We start from the raw sequence: 19502 nt of genomic DNA on the forward strand, positions 1-19502 counted from the left end.
TCTGTTTTCTATTCTAAATATTTTATCTAAGAACACTTAATGATTTATCCTTCCTCAAATGGTTGATCATGGTAGAATCACAACTTAGTTGGTAAAAAGATTATTGGCTTCAGCATAAAGTTAACTTATCATTAAAAATGTACATGGGGACGCCTGGGTGGCTCAGCAGTTGAGCGTCTGTCTTCAGCCCAGGGCATGATCCTGGAGTCCCATGTTCGAGTCCCGCATCAGGCTCCCTGCATGGAGCCTGCTTCTCCCTCTGCCTGTGTCTCTCTGCCTCTCTCTCTCTCTGTGTGTCTTTCATGAATAAATAAATAAAATATTTAAAAATAAAATAAAATGTACAGTATTCTGCATAGAAATGAAATAAAGACGATTAACTATCAAAAGTCTGCCCTTCAATTAGTTTACTCAGAAGAATTTCTAGACAAATTTTTAAAGCATCCTTAAACTTACATATTTTTGTAAAATGATAGTTTAGAAATAAATTTTTTTTATATCAGCAGATCATTTTGTGTCTCAGACCATTTTTCCACTAGTTTATCCTTGAAATTAAATAGATTTTTGTTTTTCCTTTCTTGGCCATGGAACTAAATATTCTATTTTAAGATCACTACATATTTCCTTCTCAGTTAGCTACATTAATGGAAGAAATCAGAGACTTGAATCAAACAAAAATATATATTTGGCTTGGGAATGTAGTTCCATATGTAAATTGAATGAGGACTAGACTCCTTTGAAAAAGGTAACTTACCTTCTCCTTATAAAATTATACATATGTAAAATATACTAGTAATTTTGTATACTCTCTTAGAGGTTTTCTCCACAGCTCAAATAAAATAAACATTTTAAGAATCATTAATGTTGTTATAATAGTTGCCCAAAAGAACATTAAACATTTAGAAGTAATCTTAGTAAGATGTGTGCAATTAATGTGAAAAGAATCTATAACATTTCACTGAGATATTTGAATAAGTAAACATACTTTTGAATGGAAAGAGAAACAATCACTGGAAGATACTAGTTTTTAGTTAATAATTTATATATACATATCAAAATACCATTAGAAATGTTAAAATTAGATTTTTTAAAAAACTCACTTGAAGAGAGGTAATAATGACTTAGAAAAACTTTTAAAATATGTATTATTGTAGAAGAACTTGCCCAGCTCAGTTAAAATGTAGATAAAATTCTAGTCATAGAAATAGAGTATGACTTCTCTAAAAGAACAGAAAGACCGATCAATGGAACTAAGTAGCACTGAAACAGCAGTATATTTAAGAATTGATTATTTGATAAAATATCACAAACATTGGGTTCTCTAAATAGTAAAATTAGTTATTTCTACTATGTTATAGAAATTCTGAAGAGAGTATAGAGTTAAATGTACAAAAACAATTATGAAAAACATTTGCGTGTACATGTGTATGTAAACAGTCTGATCTTGGGATGTGAAATAATCTCTTCAGGGTAATAGTAAAAAACCAAATATACTGATGATTTGAAACTTTTTAAAAAACAAAATACTTGGTAAATTAAGTTGAGAAGCAATATACTGGAAGAAGTTATTTGCAATATTTAAAACTGGCAAATAATGCTTATAACATATAAAAAGCTATGTATCAGTTTTGAAACACCCTTGTGAAAAAGGGATATGCATATATTTCACAAAGTGCTAATAAACATGAATATAAAGAATTGCAGCATTATTCTAAGTTCCCATGTAGCCATTTAAAAGAATTAGGGAGATTTCTATGCACTGACATGGATTATTTAATTCAAGAAATATTTATTGATCCATGATGCCAGGTACCAATTTCATACTGAAAAGCTCTTCAGGATATATTAATTAAAATAATTGGAGAAAAATATGAATATGATATATACGTTTAAAAAGGCAAAAAGCTGTATATAAATTTGCTCATATTTATGTGATTACATATAAAATATTTGAAAGATGTATATAATGCATATACATACATGATACATACATGTTATATGTGTGTATATGTATTCTAAGCTATTAACAATATTACAGAAAAGAGTTGTGTGAAGGTCGGGATTATAAAGAAAAATTTTTATTCTTTGCTCTATATCTATGTATAATAAATTTTTAAAATACTACATGTATTCATGTAATACAAATAAGTTCTTTTTAGGTACACGTTTAAATTTCAGTAAGTAAATGTACATCACAAAGTAAAGTTTAACATAATAAACTGGGGTAAATTTTGGTAGCAGATAGAATAGACAAAAGATATAATAATATTTGAAGAGCTCTTACAAATCCGTAGGAAAGCCTGATACTTTCCATTTCTCAGGTTAGTATAGGATACCCGTTTACAAAATAGGCTAATGAATGAAACATTGATTAGATTGAATATAATCTCACTAACCATCAAATAAAATTTTAAATATTATCATACCATTTTTAACCTATCGGATTGGCTGTGATTTTCTAATAATGTAATGCTTGCTGAGCTATGGTAAGATACAGATTTTTCTATCTCATCTTGGAGATCTTTTTCAGAGATTAATTTGGCAGTATATATCCAAAGCCAGAGTATTATTTCTCAATCAATACCAAATAAACAATCAGACTCCTATATGTTGTAACTTATAATACAAAAATATTACCCTAAGGAAATGCCCAATGATAGGAGAATGGTTAAATGACTTATGGCATACTTACAATCTAAGTTATATAACCTTAAAAATGTGCTTTCAATAAATGTTTGGAGGAAAATCCTCATTAACAAAAACAGCATAATAGTATATATGATTCTAGTGCTTATATCTATAACTGAAAAAATGGAAAACTCTACAATAAAATGAACTTAATTTTCTTCTTTACCTGTTTTACAAGTCTATTTAAACAATATTTTGTAATCAAACAAGATCAGTGACTTTTATGAAAAAGTGTATATCCATATAAGAGAAGATAATGTTATTTGAGAAAATACTATAGAAATGTAAGATCTTATTATTCCTACATTTATACATATAAAATAGCTTGTCATACTTTATCCTAATTTCCTTTTTGACCAAAAAATTTTATTATTATTTATATTTTGACACATATTGTAAGGATTTATGTAAACCAGAGGAGTAATTTATGTTTGAAGGGATGCTTTCCTAGTAGTGAAAATACTGACGTCCTCTCAAAACCTTGGTGCCGTGATTTCTGAAAAGTAAAATTAATAATTATAAGATATCTAGAGAGTCTTGCTCTCAGGGGATTAAAAAAACAAGTTGTTTACATTATTCAGCCTATGATAAAACCAAGAGAATTATTTATACTTGTGTGTAGATTATACTGAAAATAGCATTGCTTGCCTTACACAACACTGTCTAGTTACTGTCAAATGCTTATTCAATTCTTCTTTTCCTAAACTCCGTTAAAACTATTCTTGGAACAAGACTGCATGTTTCCATTTATTTTAGAGTACATTTTAATCTTCTCTATGTTCTTGAGACATGAAAACCTTGTTAGCTTTGTTTTTAATATGTTTATAAAATGTTTCCCAGGGCAAAATACATCTGTAGATTTATTATACATTGATAAATCTATATTTGTTTTATGTTGATTCTATTAGCTTCCCTTCCAGAATTCTGGAATTTTTCAACATTTTCTGAGTTTGACCATAAATCAGGGGGCTTTTTCCTTATTTAGCCTGTAATTCCTTATTCATTCATTCATTTATTCATTCAGTAAATATTTATTGAGTGACTCCTGTATTCTGGTAACCAAAGTTACAAAAGTTGAATATGACACAGTCCCTTCCCTTCTTATTAATTTTGTTGAATTTTTGTTTTATGTCCTCTCTGAATTAGCATAGATAAATGGAAACTTGGTTTGCAGGAGGAAGAATGTCTACTGAATTGTAGACTTCAGAAAGAAGTAAAAATAAGCTGAGTTAGGATATATCATATGTGATAAGCAACGTTTTGAGGGTTTCTTGGGGTTTTTTTATTAGAAAGGGAAGGTAGAGCTATAATTAGTACTCTTAGGATATACTGAACTTGAATAACTTTCTTTTCACATGGAATATGTCATCTGCTAGGTGATGGGTCTAGAGCTCAGGAGAGATGCGATACAGATATAAAGATTTAGCAGTCATTAGTATATAGATGATATAGGAGTGACTTTCAACCTTAACCTGAATAGACTACTTCTACCTTCTTTAGGATGGGGAAATGAAATCAGCATATATCTTATATTTAAGGTAGATTTTCTAGTATTGCTAGTAATTGAAGACAGATGTTTCCAGCAAGATATTATCTGCCTAAATAGTGCTGCCTCAGTGAATTTTTTAAAAAAGCATGTCTTCATAATAAAAATGCTTGTCTAAAAGAGAAGGAATCATTCTAATTTATAGTCTTTGTTCAAAAATCCTTATTCTACCTATTCAAGAAATCCAAATGCCTTGTAGAAGATCCTACAGTTCATTGTATAACTCATTACTTTTAACTTGTATCATCAGTTTAGGTGAATATTTAAATAAACAGGATAATTTAATACCAATATTAGAACACTCATAACAGTATATAAAATTATTTACCCACTTTTCTTTCTTTGCTCATATAAGTCTTTGAGTTACATTGGAATGTGGGCTCTAGCATTTAAAATGTGCTCAATAAACAGTGGGTGAATGAATCGTCACAAAAGAGAAAAGTGTTTGATGACTCTTTGAAAGGATTACCATTAGCAATATAGAACCTAGAAACATAGGAGTGAGGGGAAAATAATAGTACTTTGGAAAGTATCTCTGTCCTTTCTGAAGAGTTACAGATCTTTTCAGTACTTATTAGCAGATTAGAAATGAAATCTCATCTAAAAATTTTATAACCTTCATCTTGATTTGTATATTGTGTTTAAAAATTCCCAGAATTTTAGTGTTTGAAGCTGATCATGCTCTATAGAATCCTGATTTGTAATTTTAAACTATATTTGACATTATTTCAGTAACAAGATATCTCAGATTGAAGTATCAGTAAGTTGAAAATTGCTGTAGTAACCATCACATAGGAAAAAGCATGCACACGCATGCACACACACACACATTTCTCATTAAAACTAAAAATTTGCCTTTGTATTAATGTTCTCAATAACACATTGTATTTAGATATGTTAAGTCTCGGGAAGCAATGAAGTTCTTTTCTTCTCATTTCAGAAAGTAGAAAATCCTGATGAACTGGCAGAACTTATAAATATGAATCTTGCACAACTTTGTTCACTTCTAATGGCTTTATGGGGACAGTTTCTGGAAGTTATAACACTACATGAAGAACTAAGACTTTTATTAGCACAAGAACACCATACTTTGAGGGTAAGTTAAAGAAAAATGACGTTAGAACATTGTGATGAATAGTATTAGTTATTTTTAGAATTTTCTTATGAATAAAAAGCTTGATTCTTAACTATACGTTGATAAATTAGAAAAGGCATTTACTGTACTGTGTGTTCTTGTTTGATTTCTTAAGTTAATAATAGAATGATATAATTGAGCACGTGATCTACCTCAGTTACAACCCCTGCCACTAACAAAAACCTCTAAATGTAACCAAAAGAGAAAAATATATGATATAGGCTAGCCCCTGGTATTATAGCCAGGTCTCATTAGGAACAGAAATCAGGAACAATAGAGCCATCTTAAACTAATCTAGAATCTTTCTCTCCTACTTTGCCTCCTTTTGCTTCATTTGGGATGTATATTACAAACTTGGAAAGTAAAGGGGAGTAATCTAGACGTACATGTCTGCTGTGGGCTTACTGTGGACCTTGTGCAGAAATGTTTGTACAATTATATTGACTAGCTTATCAAGAGGCTTTGATGGGATCCCTGGGTGGCGCAGCAGTTTGGCGCCTGCCTTTGGCCCAGGGCGCGATCCTGGAGACCCTGGATCAAGTCCCATGTCAGGCTCCCGGTGCATGGAGCCTACTTCTCCCTCTGCCTGTGTCTCTGCCTCTCTCTCTCTCTCTCTGTATGACTATTATAAATTAAAAAAAAAAAAGAGGCTTTGATATACTAAATATCTGACTACTTTTCCAGTTATCTCCTTATATGTTCTGCACACACTAATTTTCCTGACCTACTAGTAGGTCCTCAAAAACACTGTTTTCTTTTTTCTATTTTTCTTTTCATAATTATAAAATACAATATTATGAAAGTCAGAAAAGTACATAAAATGTGCACATTTTAACAATTAAAAACACATATCCTTTTAACTCTCACTCAGATCAAGAAATAGAAAATTGTCAATACCACATCAGTTTTCTGTGTTTTTTCTAATTTCTTTTCCCCTCCTGACATTGAGAAGTAATGATGAATTCATCCCTTCTCTTTTAGTTTTACCATCTATTTATGCATACTAAATAATACAAGTTGCTTCAGTCTGTATGTTATTCAGCCTGTGTTATTGAATTCTATATAAATGAGATACCATGTATATTCTTTGTCTTGCTTCTTTCACTCAGGATTGTGTTTGTGAGAGTAATCCATGTTTTTGTCAGTAGCTATAGACTGTTCATTTTTGATGGTGTGATGTATTTCATTTGTATCCACTCTACAATGTTGGTGGACATTTGGATTGCTTCTAACTTCTAGCTGCTACAAACCAAGCTACTGTGAACATTCTTGTATATACTTTCTGGCATCCAGTTACTCTGAATTATTTACTTGTAAAGGAAATTGCTATGTCATAGGATATGCATAACATCAGTTATTTACTAGCAGATGCCCCACTGTTTTCCAAAATGGTGCCAATTTTCACTCCCATCAACACTTGATGAGAGATCTTGTTATTCCACATACTCCCAAACTCTTGATTTTGGTAAACATTTCAAAAATGTTGCCAGCCTGATACCATTGTGGTTTTCATTTGCAGTTCTCTGATGACCTGTGCAGTTGAACACTGCCTTGTGTGTGACTATTGGCTGTGTAGATTTCCTGTTTCTGAAGTACCTGTTCAGGTTGTTTGACCATTTTTCTATAGGTTTACCCTTCTTTTTCCTCTTGATTTGGAATACTTTTCATATGTGTTCTAAATACTGGCCTTTGTTACATTTTTATAAATAAATCTTCTCTTGTGTCATAATTTTTTTCTTTTCACTACCTTTGTGCTGTCTTTTGATAAACTAGAGGTCTTAATTTTAGTGTAAATGGAACAGAAGAGAAAGACCAGACATAGACATATCTATACTTGGATGTAATCTATGCAGATCAGCAAGGAAAATTTTAGATTTTAAATAAATGATGTCGGGACAATCAGATATTCATGTGGAAAAGTATTATATAAAATTCAGTTCCAGGTGTCTTGAAAATAAATACATAAGGCAAAATCATAAGACTTATATAATAGAGAAGTTACAGAGGAATTACTAAAATAGTGCAGAATACTCCTGTATATACTTTTCACCAGAATCACAAGTTATACATATATATATATATATATTTGCACATATACGTGGATTTTCTTTTTCCTGAATCATTTTTTTATTAGAAGCATCATGTTCTTTTTTTTTTTTTTTTTTTTTTTGCATCATGTTCTTTTATCTGTAAATACTTCAGGGTATATTGACGAAGAACAAAGATAGTTTACTTAACTATGCTACAGTGATCAATTTTATGAAATTTAATATTGATACAATACTGATATCTAATGTAAAACTCATTTTATATTTTATCATTTGTTATAATAATGTCCCGTGTGATTTTCCCCTTTTCTGTGATCAAATTCAAGATCACACATTGCATTCAGTTGTCATGACCCTTTATATACTTTAGACTCATTTATTCTGGAATAGTTCCTTCTATTTTCTTTGTCTTTCATGAAGAATATTGGCCAGTAGTTTTTAGACCATTGTTCAATTAGAGTTTCTATTATGTGTAATATATTCCTTGTGGGTTCCATTCAGGTGAATAATATTAGTGGAAATACTACATTTTATTTTATTTCTTTTTCAATATGTTTTGATAAATTATGTTTTTTTAAGGAGTTTGTTCTAAATTTATTTATTCACACCAAATAACTCATTGTATCCTTCAATTATTTTTTTTAACATCTGTAATATCTGTTTTTTTCTATTTCATTCCTGATATTAGTTGTGTATTCATTTTGTTCCCTTGATAAGTCCCACCAGAAGATTGTCATTTTATTAGTTTTCTCAAAAACTAACTTTTGATGTTAATTCTCTCTTGTGTTTTTTGTTTTCTGTTTTATTAGTTTTGCTTTTGACTTTAGTATTTCCTCTCACTTTCTAAAAGTTTAGTTTGCTGTCTTTTTAAGACTTCTGTAAGTAGGTGTTGAGCTTATTAATTAATAGCATTTCCTCCTTTCCATTATATACATTTAAGTTTATAACTTTCCCCTGAAGTACTGCTTTGCTTTTGACTTTAGTATTTCCTCTCACTTACTAAAAGTTTAGTTTGCTGTCTTTTTAAGACTTCTGTAAGTAGGTGTTGAGCTTATTAATTAATAGCATTTCCTCTTTTCCATTATATACATTTAAGTTTATAACTTTCCCCCGAAGTACTGCTTTGGCTACATTCTGCAAGTTCTGGTATGTTGTTCTTTTTATCCTTTGGTTCTCAAAATTTTCTAATTTTGGGAGCAATTCTTTGATTCAGGGTTATTCAGGAGTTTTTTTCATTAATATATAAAATGGTTTATTAAAATAATAAATACATCTTTTCATTTTCTGGATGTAAATAAAAACAATATACTAGTCAATGACAGGACTCCATAGGAACCACTTTCTATACACTACCCCCAAATGGGAAATCTCCCAGCATACCAATAATAATTTGTTTGGGAAATCTTTGATTTAAAGCAATAAAGGTAAACAAAACTATTATGAAATACATACTAGATATGTTGTCCTATATTAGCAGTCATCATTTTTTTCCTTGCTCAGAAATCCAAGAAATTGAGTACCTTCCCATAGTCAGTCTTCTTCTGAAATAAGGGACCAGAGATAGTTCTTGTCCAGAAGTTATCGTGTTTTATATCAAGTAACCCTGCAATCCTGAATTAGAGGTTGGCACTTATAGCCCAAAGGTAGTCATCTATATAGCATGGACATGATGAAGACTAGTAATTTTTGAAGGGGATCTGCTGCATAAACTCTGCTGATTTGGGGTAGTTTCTTTTAGAAGAATGACTGACTGACTATAGCGTTCACATCATTTCTCTTGAATAATTTAGACATGGAACACAAAAGATACTCAGTTACTAAACAGTGGCAGTTGATTTCTAATTTATCTTCATTGTAATTAGGAAACAGTCTGATTTCAGGACTTTAATAAACTTTGAGATTTGCTTTACCTATATTAGGAATGTATATTCATCAGGTTGCTGGGTTAAGTATTCTAAATATATCTGCTAGTTAAGTTTATAAATCATTTTGCTCAAATTTTTCATATTTTTAATGAATTTATGGCTTTATGGCTACTAGTGCTATCAATTATCAAGAAAAGTATGGCAAAATCTCCCATTATGGCTGTAAGTTTGTTCTTATTTGTCGTTACCAGGTAGTAAGTGATAGAGATGAGATTCAAACCCAAGCAGTATGGCTCCATAGCCTGCATTCTTTACCACTTGATATATTGCCTTTCAAAATGGAGAAGAGAATGATAGCAAGGATCAGAAGCAACTTTGTAGAATAATGTTTTACCAGGTTGTCTGGAGTAGAATAAAAACAAGAAGGAAAACTTCAATAGAGAGAAGCTAATGAACACACATTGGAAAAAGGGGGCAAAGAAGGGAGACGAAGATAAAAATTGGGTTTATGGAAAATTCAGATGCCAGAGATAAATTGAAATTTTTCCTAGAGCTTCCATTTTTTTCACTCCGTTCCAGATAGCAATATAGGGCCTATTTAATTCCTAAAAGAAACAAGGAAGAGTAATTAAGACATGGCAGGAATGTGGCCCAATGTTAGATTAGCACTAGGTGTTATATGTTGGCAAGTTGAATTTATATAAAATATTTTTTAAAAAGAAAATGCCCTAATGTTACTTCACCAGGAATAATAAACTTGCCCTGTCTTGTCCTGTCCTGCTGTATATCACAAAAACTGGAAATGGTGGTATATTATGTCCTCTGGTTCCCATTTATGCATTTAAACAAATTTTTTTTCATAAAGCATATCTGTATTCTGAGAATATATTGCTAAACCTGCAGTAACCAAAATAGTCCAAAGGTCTTTCATTGTATAGAGACAGAATTGGCTATAGTAAAGTCTATAGACTGTCTAATAATGTATTCAGAAGCAGCAAAATTGAACCAAGTCACAGAAGTGAACATAGGACATAGAATCTCTTGTTGGGTTGAAAGCAAATAGGCAAAGAGTTGGACTAAAGAAGAAATGTTAAGTCTCTACTTGAAAAGAACAATGTAATGAATTAGTTTAACATTTGTTCTACTGTGTTATTTGATATCAAGATACAGAAAAGACCGGTTTTCTGGTTCTTAGAAAATTAAGTCATCCAGACTTACAGAATTCTGTAGTAATGTGGCATACACGTTGAGATTAAAACATAGAAACTATTAATATATGAATGGTTCCCAGTGCACCATATTACATAAAAAGATAAAAGGCAATGAGGCAGTATCAACTGTCCCTTGTTTTTGTCCCACCCATAACAACAAAAATTTGCATCTATCCATAAACAGAGTGACTGTAAGAGCTGTAGGATCCAGTACCATATATCAGGGGAACCTGGAGACATCCCACCCACATGTGCACTGGATAATAAGCAGACAGATTTCAGTCTTGACTGGACCCCATAGTGGCCTGTTTACCAGCTCTTGCTCCTCTTGGCTATAATCTGGGAACTTCTGGCAAACACCAATTTAGACAGTTACCCAGGGTTGAGAAAGCCTTTATGCAAGTTCAGATTTCCAGAGAAGCTCCAGCATTCCACTGGAGCAAAAGAACAATTTTGGATGCATTCAAGTTCTAGCAAGAGGAATAGCTTGTTTTTATATAAATCACTTCTCACCCAAGATAGCACAGCTTAGATCCATGAGAACCCTTCTTGGTCTGTGATTTTTCCTACAGAGAAAAGGGAGAACAGCACTCCAGAGATAGGTCAGCCTTGCGTATTGCAGGAATGAGAAAAGGAATACAATACTAAAGTCTGCCACAAGAGGGAGCAAGAAATATGAAGTAGGTATATCCATAGAAGGTCTGAGAAAGCCTCAGAAACTGGCAGAACTAAAGAATGGTATTTCTACCCTGAAGACAGTAAATACTGGAGGAGGTGGCTCTACTTCAGATGTTAAGGTGGCAGTGCAGAACCCCAAAGAACATGAGGGGCGCCTAGGTGGCCCAGTCAGTTAAGCGTTCGACTCTTGATTTCCCTCAGGTTGTGACATCGAGCCCTGCATCAGGCTGTGCTTGGGCATGGAGCCTTCTTAAGATTCTTTCTCTCCCTCTGCCCCACCCACACAAAAGACAACTCCAAAGAACATGAAACACCATGACATCACCAAAGGATCATAATCCTCCAGTAACTAAACTCAAAAACATGGAAATCTGTGATTTACCTAATAAAGAATTCAAAATAGCTATTTTAAGGGACACTAAGTGAGCTATAAGAAAACACAGAAAGACAATTCAACAAAATCAGGAAAGCAATACACAAAATGAGAAGATTAACAAAAATAGAAATCATTTAAAAAAAAAGAAGAAGAAGAACCAAAAACAAATTTTGGAGCTGAAGAATTCAGTGAATGAATAGATAAATGCAACAAATAGCAGTCACAGCAGAATGGACCAAACAGAAAAAAGAATCTCTGATGAAAAATAAGAACTTGAAATACCAGTCAGAGGAGAGTAAAGAAAAAAGAATGAAAAAGAGTGAAGAAAGCCTGCCTGATCTATGAGATACCATCAAAAGAAATAATTTGTAATCATTGGAGTTCCAGATGCAAAACACAGGGAGAAGGGGGCAGAACGCCTATTAAAAGAAATTACTGAGAATTTCTCAAACATAGGAAGACATTGGGTATCCAAGTAAATAAAGTTTTAGGTCACCAAACCAATTAAAGAGATTCTCTCTATGACACCTTATAGTAAAACTGTCAAAAACCAAAAACAAAAAGATAATCTTGAAAGTTGCAAGAAGATGAAGATTGTTTTCTACAGGCAATGGCTTTATTAGCAAAAACTTTATAGAACAGAAGAGAGTGGGATTATATATTCAGAATGCTTAAAAAATACCTACCAATCAAAATACTGTTTCTGACAAAGCTGTCTTTCATAAACAAAGTAGAAATGAGGATTTTCCTAGACAAAAGCTGAGGCAATTCATCACTATTAGGCCTGCCTTACAAGAAATGCAGAGAAGAATTTGCAAACTAAAATGATAGGGTACTATTTACAACATAAAAACGTATCAAAATAGGCAGCCCTCGTGGCTCAGCAGTTTAGCGCCACCTTAGGCCCAGGGTGTGATCCTGGAGACCCTGGATCGAGTCCCGCATCAGGCTCCCTGCATGGAGCCTGCTTCTGCCTCTGCCTTGTCTCTGCCTCTCTCTGTGTGTCTCTCGTGAATAAATAAATCTTTAAAAAAAAAAAAGTATCAAAATATATAACATGCCAACAAAGATAAGTATATAATCAAATTCATAATACTTTAATATGGTAATGTGGTATGTTAATCACTTAACCCTAATGTAGAGGTTAAAGGACAAGTTAAAGGACAAGTGTGTTAAAAATAACTATAACTACAATAATTTGTTAATGAATACACAGTATAAAAGTGGTAAAATATGACATCAGAAACATAAAAGGAGGACAATAATAGGTTAGAGTTTTTGAATGAGATTGAAGTTAAATTGTTTTCAGTGTAAAATAAACTGTTACATCTACAAGGTGTTTTATGTAGGCATTATGATAATCACAAAGCAAAAAGCTATAGAAAATCACAAAAGATAAAGAGACTCAAAGCATAGCACTATTGAAAATCATCAGTTCACAAAGGAAGGCAGCAAGAGAGGAAGGAAGAAAACTATGAAACAGCCAGAAAACAACTAATAAGATGACATTAGTAAATCCTTACATATCAGTATTTATTGTAAATATAAATGGCTTGAATTCTCTAATCAACAGTCATAGAGTGGCTGAGTGGATTAAAAAAAAAAAAAAGAACCAACTATCTACTATCTACAAGAGACTAATTTCAGCTTTAAGGACCTCCATGGGCACAAAGTGAAGATTCAATATAAGTAGAAACTTAAAAACAAGGATAACTACACTTTTTTTTTTCTTTTAAGGATAGCTATACTTATATCATACAAATAGACTTTAAGCCAAAATGGTAACAGAAGACAAGGTCCTTAAATAATGATAAAGGGGTTCATCAAGAAGATCTAACAATTTTAAGTATATATGGACTCAGCATTGGAGCACCTAAATATACTAAGCAGATACTAACATTCTGTAGGGAGAAATAGAAAGCAATACAGTAATAGTAGGGGACTTCAGTACCTCACTTTCAACAATGGATAGAGCATCCAAATAGAAAATCGATGAGGCAACATTGGACTTGAACCATAATTCAGACCAAATGGACCTAACAAACATATATAAAATATTCCCAACAGCAATAGAATATACCTTTTTCTCAGGTATACATGAAGCATTTTCAGGATAGATCATGTGATAGATTTAAAAAGTAAGTCTTAGCAAATTTTAAAAGATTGAAATCAAACCAAGTATCTTTTCTTTTTTTTTTTTTTTCAAACCAAGTATCTTTTCAATCATAACAGTATGAAACTAGAAATCAATTTAACAGAAGGAAATCTGGGAAAATCACAAATATGTGGAGGCTAAACAATACTCCTAATTAACTAATGCGTCAAAAATCTGAAATAAATAACCTAGATTTACACATCAAGGAACTAGAAAAAAAAAAAAAAACTAAGCCCAAAGATAGCAGAAGGAAGGAAATAAATATTAGAAATAAATGGAATAAGGTAAGAAAAACAATAGGAAAAATCAACAAAACTAAGAACTGGTTTTTTTGAAAAGATAAAATCAATGCCTTTAGCTAGACTGAGAAAAAAGAAGATGCAAATAATTAAAATAGCATGAAAGGACAGTATAACTGATAACTACAGAAATACAAAAGATTGTAAGAGACTAATTATAAAACAACAAATTGGATAACCTAGAAGTGTATAAATTCCTAGAAACATAAACCTACCAAAACTAAATCATGAAGAAATAGAAAATCTGAATAGACCAACAATGAACAGTAACCAACAATTATTCGGCAAAGAGAAATCTAGGAAAAGTTGGTTTCACTGGTGAATTCTACCAACTATATAAAGGAGTAAAGCTAATCCTTCTCAAATTCTTCCAAAAAATCAAAAAGAAAGGAACACTTCCAAACTCATTTTACAATGCCAGCATTATACCCTGATACCAAAGCCAGATAAAGAGAATACAAGAGAAGTAAACTACAGTCCAATATCCATGATGAATATAGAAAATTGAACATGCAAAAATTCTTAACAAAATATTAGCAAACTGAATTTAGCAGATTAAAATGATCATACACTGTGATTACATGGGATTATCCCTGGGATACAAGGATGGTTCAATATATGCAGATCAGTAAATGTGATATACCACATTAATAGAATGAAAGATTAAAATCATATCATCATAATAGATGCAAAAAAAGCATTTGACAAAATACAGTATCCTTTCATGATAAAAAACAACAAATTAGGTACAGAAGGATATGTATAATAATAATATATAATGATATGTCAAGCCCACAGCTAACATCATACTCAATGATGAAAAGTTGAAAGCTTTTCCTTTAGTATTGTGAACAGGACAAGGGTGCCCATTTTCATCACTGCTATTCAACAAAGTACTGGAAGTGCTAACCAGAGCAATGAATAAAAAGCAAAGAAGGCATCCAAATCAGAAAGGAAGAATAAATAGTGTCTGATTGCAGATGATAGGAATATGTGTGTGTGTGTATGTGTGTGTATATATATATATATATATATATATATATATATATCTCCATCAAGAAACTGTTGGAATCAATCAACAAATTCAGTAAAGTTGCTAGATACAGAATCAACATACAAAACATAGCTGTATTCTGTACACTAACAATGAAATATCTAAGAAAGAAAGAGTATAGTTCCATTCACAATAGTGTCAAATATAAGAAAATACTTTATATTAAACTTAACCAAGGAGCTATAAGATCTATAACTGAAAATGACAAGACTTTGAAGGAAACTGAAAACACAAACACATGGAAAAATATTCCATGTTCATTGATCAGAGGAAATAATATTTTTAAATATCTATACTATCTAAAGCCACCTGTAGTTTCAGTTCAATCCCTATTGAAATTCCAATAGTATTTTTCACAAAAATAGAAAAAACACAATTCTAAAATTTTTATGGAACCACAGAGGACCCCAAATAACCAAAGCAAAACTACAAAAGAAGAGCAAAACTGAAGGCATCACATTTCCTGGTTTCAAACTATACTACAAAGCTATAGTAATCAAAACAGTATGGTACTGGCATAAAAATAAACATGGAAACAAGTCAAGAGTCCAGAAATAAGCCTTTGCGTATATGGCCAACTAATATTTGACAAGAGAGCCAATAATGCTCAATGGGAAAAGGACGGTCTCTTCAACGTAGTGTTGGGAAAACTGGATATCCACATGCAAAAGAATGAAATTGGACCCCTATCATAAACTGCTCACAAAAACTAGCTCAAAATGAATTAAATACTTGAACATGAGACCTGAAACCATAAAACTCCTAGAGGAAAACATAGAGACATTGGTTTTGGCAATGGTATTTTGTATTTTGGCTTTGACACCAAAAGCAAAGACAAATAAATTTAAACAAGTAGGACTGCATTAAACTAAAAAGCTTCTGCACAGCAAAGGAGACCATCAGCAAAATGAATGGGAGAAAATATTTGCAAATCATAATCTGATTAAGGGTTAATATTTTTAAAAAATATTAATATATAACGAGCTCAGGCAACTCAAAAGAAGAAAATCTGATCAAAAAATGTACAGAGGAACTGAATAACCATTTATGCAGAAACATAGAAATGACCAATAGGGGATCCCTGGGTGGCTCAGCGGTTAAGCGCCTGCCTTCGGCCCAGGGTGTGACCCTGGAATCCCGGGATCGAGTCCTATGTCGGGCTCCCGGTGCATGGAGCCTGCTTCTCCCTCTGCCTGTGTCTCTGCCTCTCTCTCTCTCTCTCTCTCATGAATAAATAAATGAAACCTAAAAAAAAAAAATGACCAATAGATACATGCAAAGATGCTCAATGTCACTAATCATCAGGGGAGTGCAAATCAAAATCACAATGAGTTATCACTCCATACTTGTTATAATGGCTGCTATAAAAAGTCAAGCGATGACAAGTGTTGGCAAGGATGTGGACAAAATAGAACCCTTTTGCACTGTTGGTATGCATGTAAATTAGTGCAGCCAGTATGGCAAACAGTATGGAAGTTTCTTAAAATTTTTAAAGTAGAACTACTGTATGAATTAGCAATATCACTGCCAGATACATATCCAAAGGAAAAGAAAACAGAATCTCAAAGAGATATCTGCACTTTTATGTTTATTGCAGCATTATTACTGTAAAGGACCTGAGATCTGTAAAGGACTTATGATCAAATAAGGTAACCTACCATAGATTGATTAAGATAAGACATCAGAGACAAAGGACTTTATTACTCACAGCAATAGCAGCACCCTTAGTATTAGCACTTGGACTCATTTCTTGACTCCCAGTTTCCACAGCCCAACATGAAGAAAGCCAGGTCCACACTAGTGTATTGCATCACAGGAGAAAAAATTTGTGCTTAAGGGTCCCAGATATTTTGTAATGGACATGGGCATGCCTGTTTTTGCTCCAAAGGGAATCTTTATCTACCAAGGCTGTAAGTAAACCTGCCCTTTGCTCCTAAGGAAGATATATCTCATCTTCCCAGGCTGTTCTCACTACAAATATCCTTGTAAAGATAGTCTGGAACAAGGACAGTCATTGCTTTTGCTTACAAGACTTGCAGAAATATGAGACCTTGAAGAATTGTCCTTCACCAGCGTCTTACAGACAACTCATTTTCAATGCAGTTTATGCCCTCGACAATTTTACTGATCTTTATTGCTAGTGCATCCAAAAATGCCTCTTGTGTTGGAGTGCTTCCCAATGTACCATCAGAGATGCCATATTTAATGTGTATTGTAGCTTGTGCCTAGAACTGTAAGTCCAATGTTAAGATGAATATATGCCCTTTACAGACTTGGAGAGCCAGGTTTTGTCCTTTGCGCTTTGTCCTAGCATTACAGACTTGCATTTTGCCCTGAACAAGCTCTTGTTAGGACTGGTGGAGTCAAACAAAATCTGGCATTCTTTCAGGGACAACTTGAACAAATCTTTAGTTCTGTCCTGCGCAGAGAAAGAGGGAGCCAGAGAATCCCAAGTAGGCACTATGCTCAGCATGAAGTCAGACTTAGGGCTTGATCCCATGACCTGAGCTGGAATCAGGAGTCTGGACTTTGTGCCACCCAGGCACACCCCCCCCCCCAAATTCCTTTAAATTTTAGTGTGAACCTAAAACTGCTCTAAAGAATAGTCTTAAAAAATTTTTTTTAAATCTTCATTAGTTAGCCTCACTATTTGCAAATTTCTAAGCCCTATTTAACATCTTTGTTTTATTCAGAGTTATGCCTACCTTTGCTCCCATAAGCCTATTTTCTTTGAGTAACAACTCTTCTACCTTGTGGTTTCCTATTTATGTTTTTGAGTTCATAGCAACAGGTTTGTAACTAATCCTTTAATGAAATTATAGTGATTCTCCCAAGACCAGTGACTAGAAGCCAAAGGATTCATCTAAAAATTAGGAAGAGAAAGAGCTGTTTTTTCTCTTTGTGGTTGGATATAATACCTTGTGCTCTTAGAGAAGTAAAGTTTGGGTTTTTTTTTTTTCTTTTTCCATAGAATGTTCTTGGAAAGGACCATAATTTGTATATTTTTATTTAACAAATTGTATATAATAATTATCTGCCAGGTACAAATTTCCTTACAAATGTTATCTAATTTCTCAAAATCCCATGAAATAAATATTTAATGATCCCCATCTTACAAAAGAAATTAGAAAAATGAAATAAATTAGCCAAAGTCACATGGCTTGAACATGGTAGAAAGGGGATGTAAACCCTTACAGAGATATAGACCATATATTTAATGTTTCATCTGTTTCCCTTGCATTTGTAAAATGTGAAAAATGAAGTAAATTAAAACTTCAAACAAAATAGTAACCCCTGACTTGTAACATTGGAGTACCATTCATTATAATGCTGGTTTGCTATGCTATTCATATTTTAAAAAGAAAGACAATCTCAAACATAATTTTCAGTGATTTCATCTTGTGATGCAAAATATAATTTTGGACTTTTTTCTAGTTGGATTTTTTTTTTAAGATTTTTTTTTTTTTTTCATGATAGACATAGAGAGAGGCAGAGACACAGGAGGAGGGAGAAGCAGGCTCCATGCCAGGAGCCCAACACGGAACTCGATCCCGAGACTCCAGGATAGCGCCCTGGGCCAAAGGCAGGCGCTAAACCGCTGAGCCACCCAGGGATCCCCTCTAGTTGGATTTAAAGAGAAAGTGCCATTTACATTTATTCCCTGGAATTAATTATTAAAAATACTGTGGAACACCAAACATAGTACAGAAAATCAAAGTATTGTGGGGTTTTTTTTTTTTAAGATTTTATTTATTCATAAAGACACAGAGAGAGAGAGAGAGAGAGAGAGAGAGAGGCAGAGAATAGACAGAGGGAGAAACAGGCTCCATGCAGGGAGCCTGACATGGGACTCGATTCCGGGTCTCCAGGATTACACCCCAGGCTGCAGGTGGCACTAAACCGCTGAGCCACTGGGGCTGCCTTTTTTTTTTTTTTTTTAAGATTTTATTTATTTACAAAGTATTGTTTATTTATTTTTTTAGAAACTAACCTAGATTCTCTTCCTTTTTTTTTTTTTTTTTTTTGAGATGTTTATTCATGAGAGACAGAGAGGGGCAGAGACATAAGCAGAGGGAGAAGCAGGCTTCCTGTGGGGATCCCAATGTGGGACTTAATCCCAGGACCCTGGGATCATGCCCTGAGCTAAAGGCAGATGCTCAACCACTGAGCCACCCAGGCATCCCCAAAACATTGTTTATTGGCAGCACCACAAAAAAATAGTCAAAAGCATAGGTAATATGTAATATAATATCTAAAGTTAACTGTTACCTAACATTGAATTTCTGGAGAGATTTTTAAGATATATTTATTTATTTTAGAGAGAGATAGTAAGAGTGCATGTGTGAGCACACATGCCTATGGGAGAGTTACGGAAGAGGCAGAGAGAGAGAATCTTCAAGCACACTCCCTACTGAGAGTGGAGTTTGATGCAGGTCTCAATCACATG

General features: G+C 33.0%; 1 protein-coding gene across 10 annotated transcripts in view; it reads left to right on the forward strand.

Moving 5' to 3' along the window:
* FAM135A (family with sequence similarity 135 member A) overlaps positions 1–19502 on the forward strand; it is a 132536-nt gene that overhangs the window by 61754 nt on the left and 51280 nt on the right. For all 10 annotated transcript variants that reach the window (XM_038554451.1, XM_038554450.1, XM_038554448.1 and 7 more), the window contains one exon: positions 5175–5330. In XM_038554451.1, coding sequence (XP_038410379.1) covers positions 5175–5330 — 156 coding nt within the window. The remainder of the gene's footprint in view (positions 1–5174; positions 5331–19502) is intronic.

The sequence above is a fragment of the Canis lupus genome, chromosome 12 (assembly GCF_011100685.1).
Source record: "Canis lupus familiaris isolate Mischka breed German Shepherd chromosome 12, alternate assembly UU_Cfam_GSD_1.0, whole genome shotgun sequence".
NCBI lineage: Eukaryota > Metazoa > Chordata > Mammalia > Carnivora > Canidae > Canis > Canis lupus.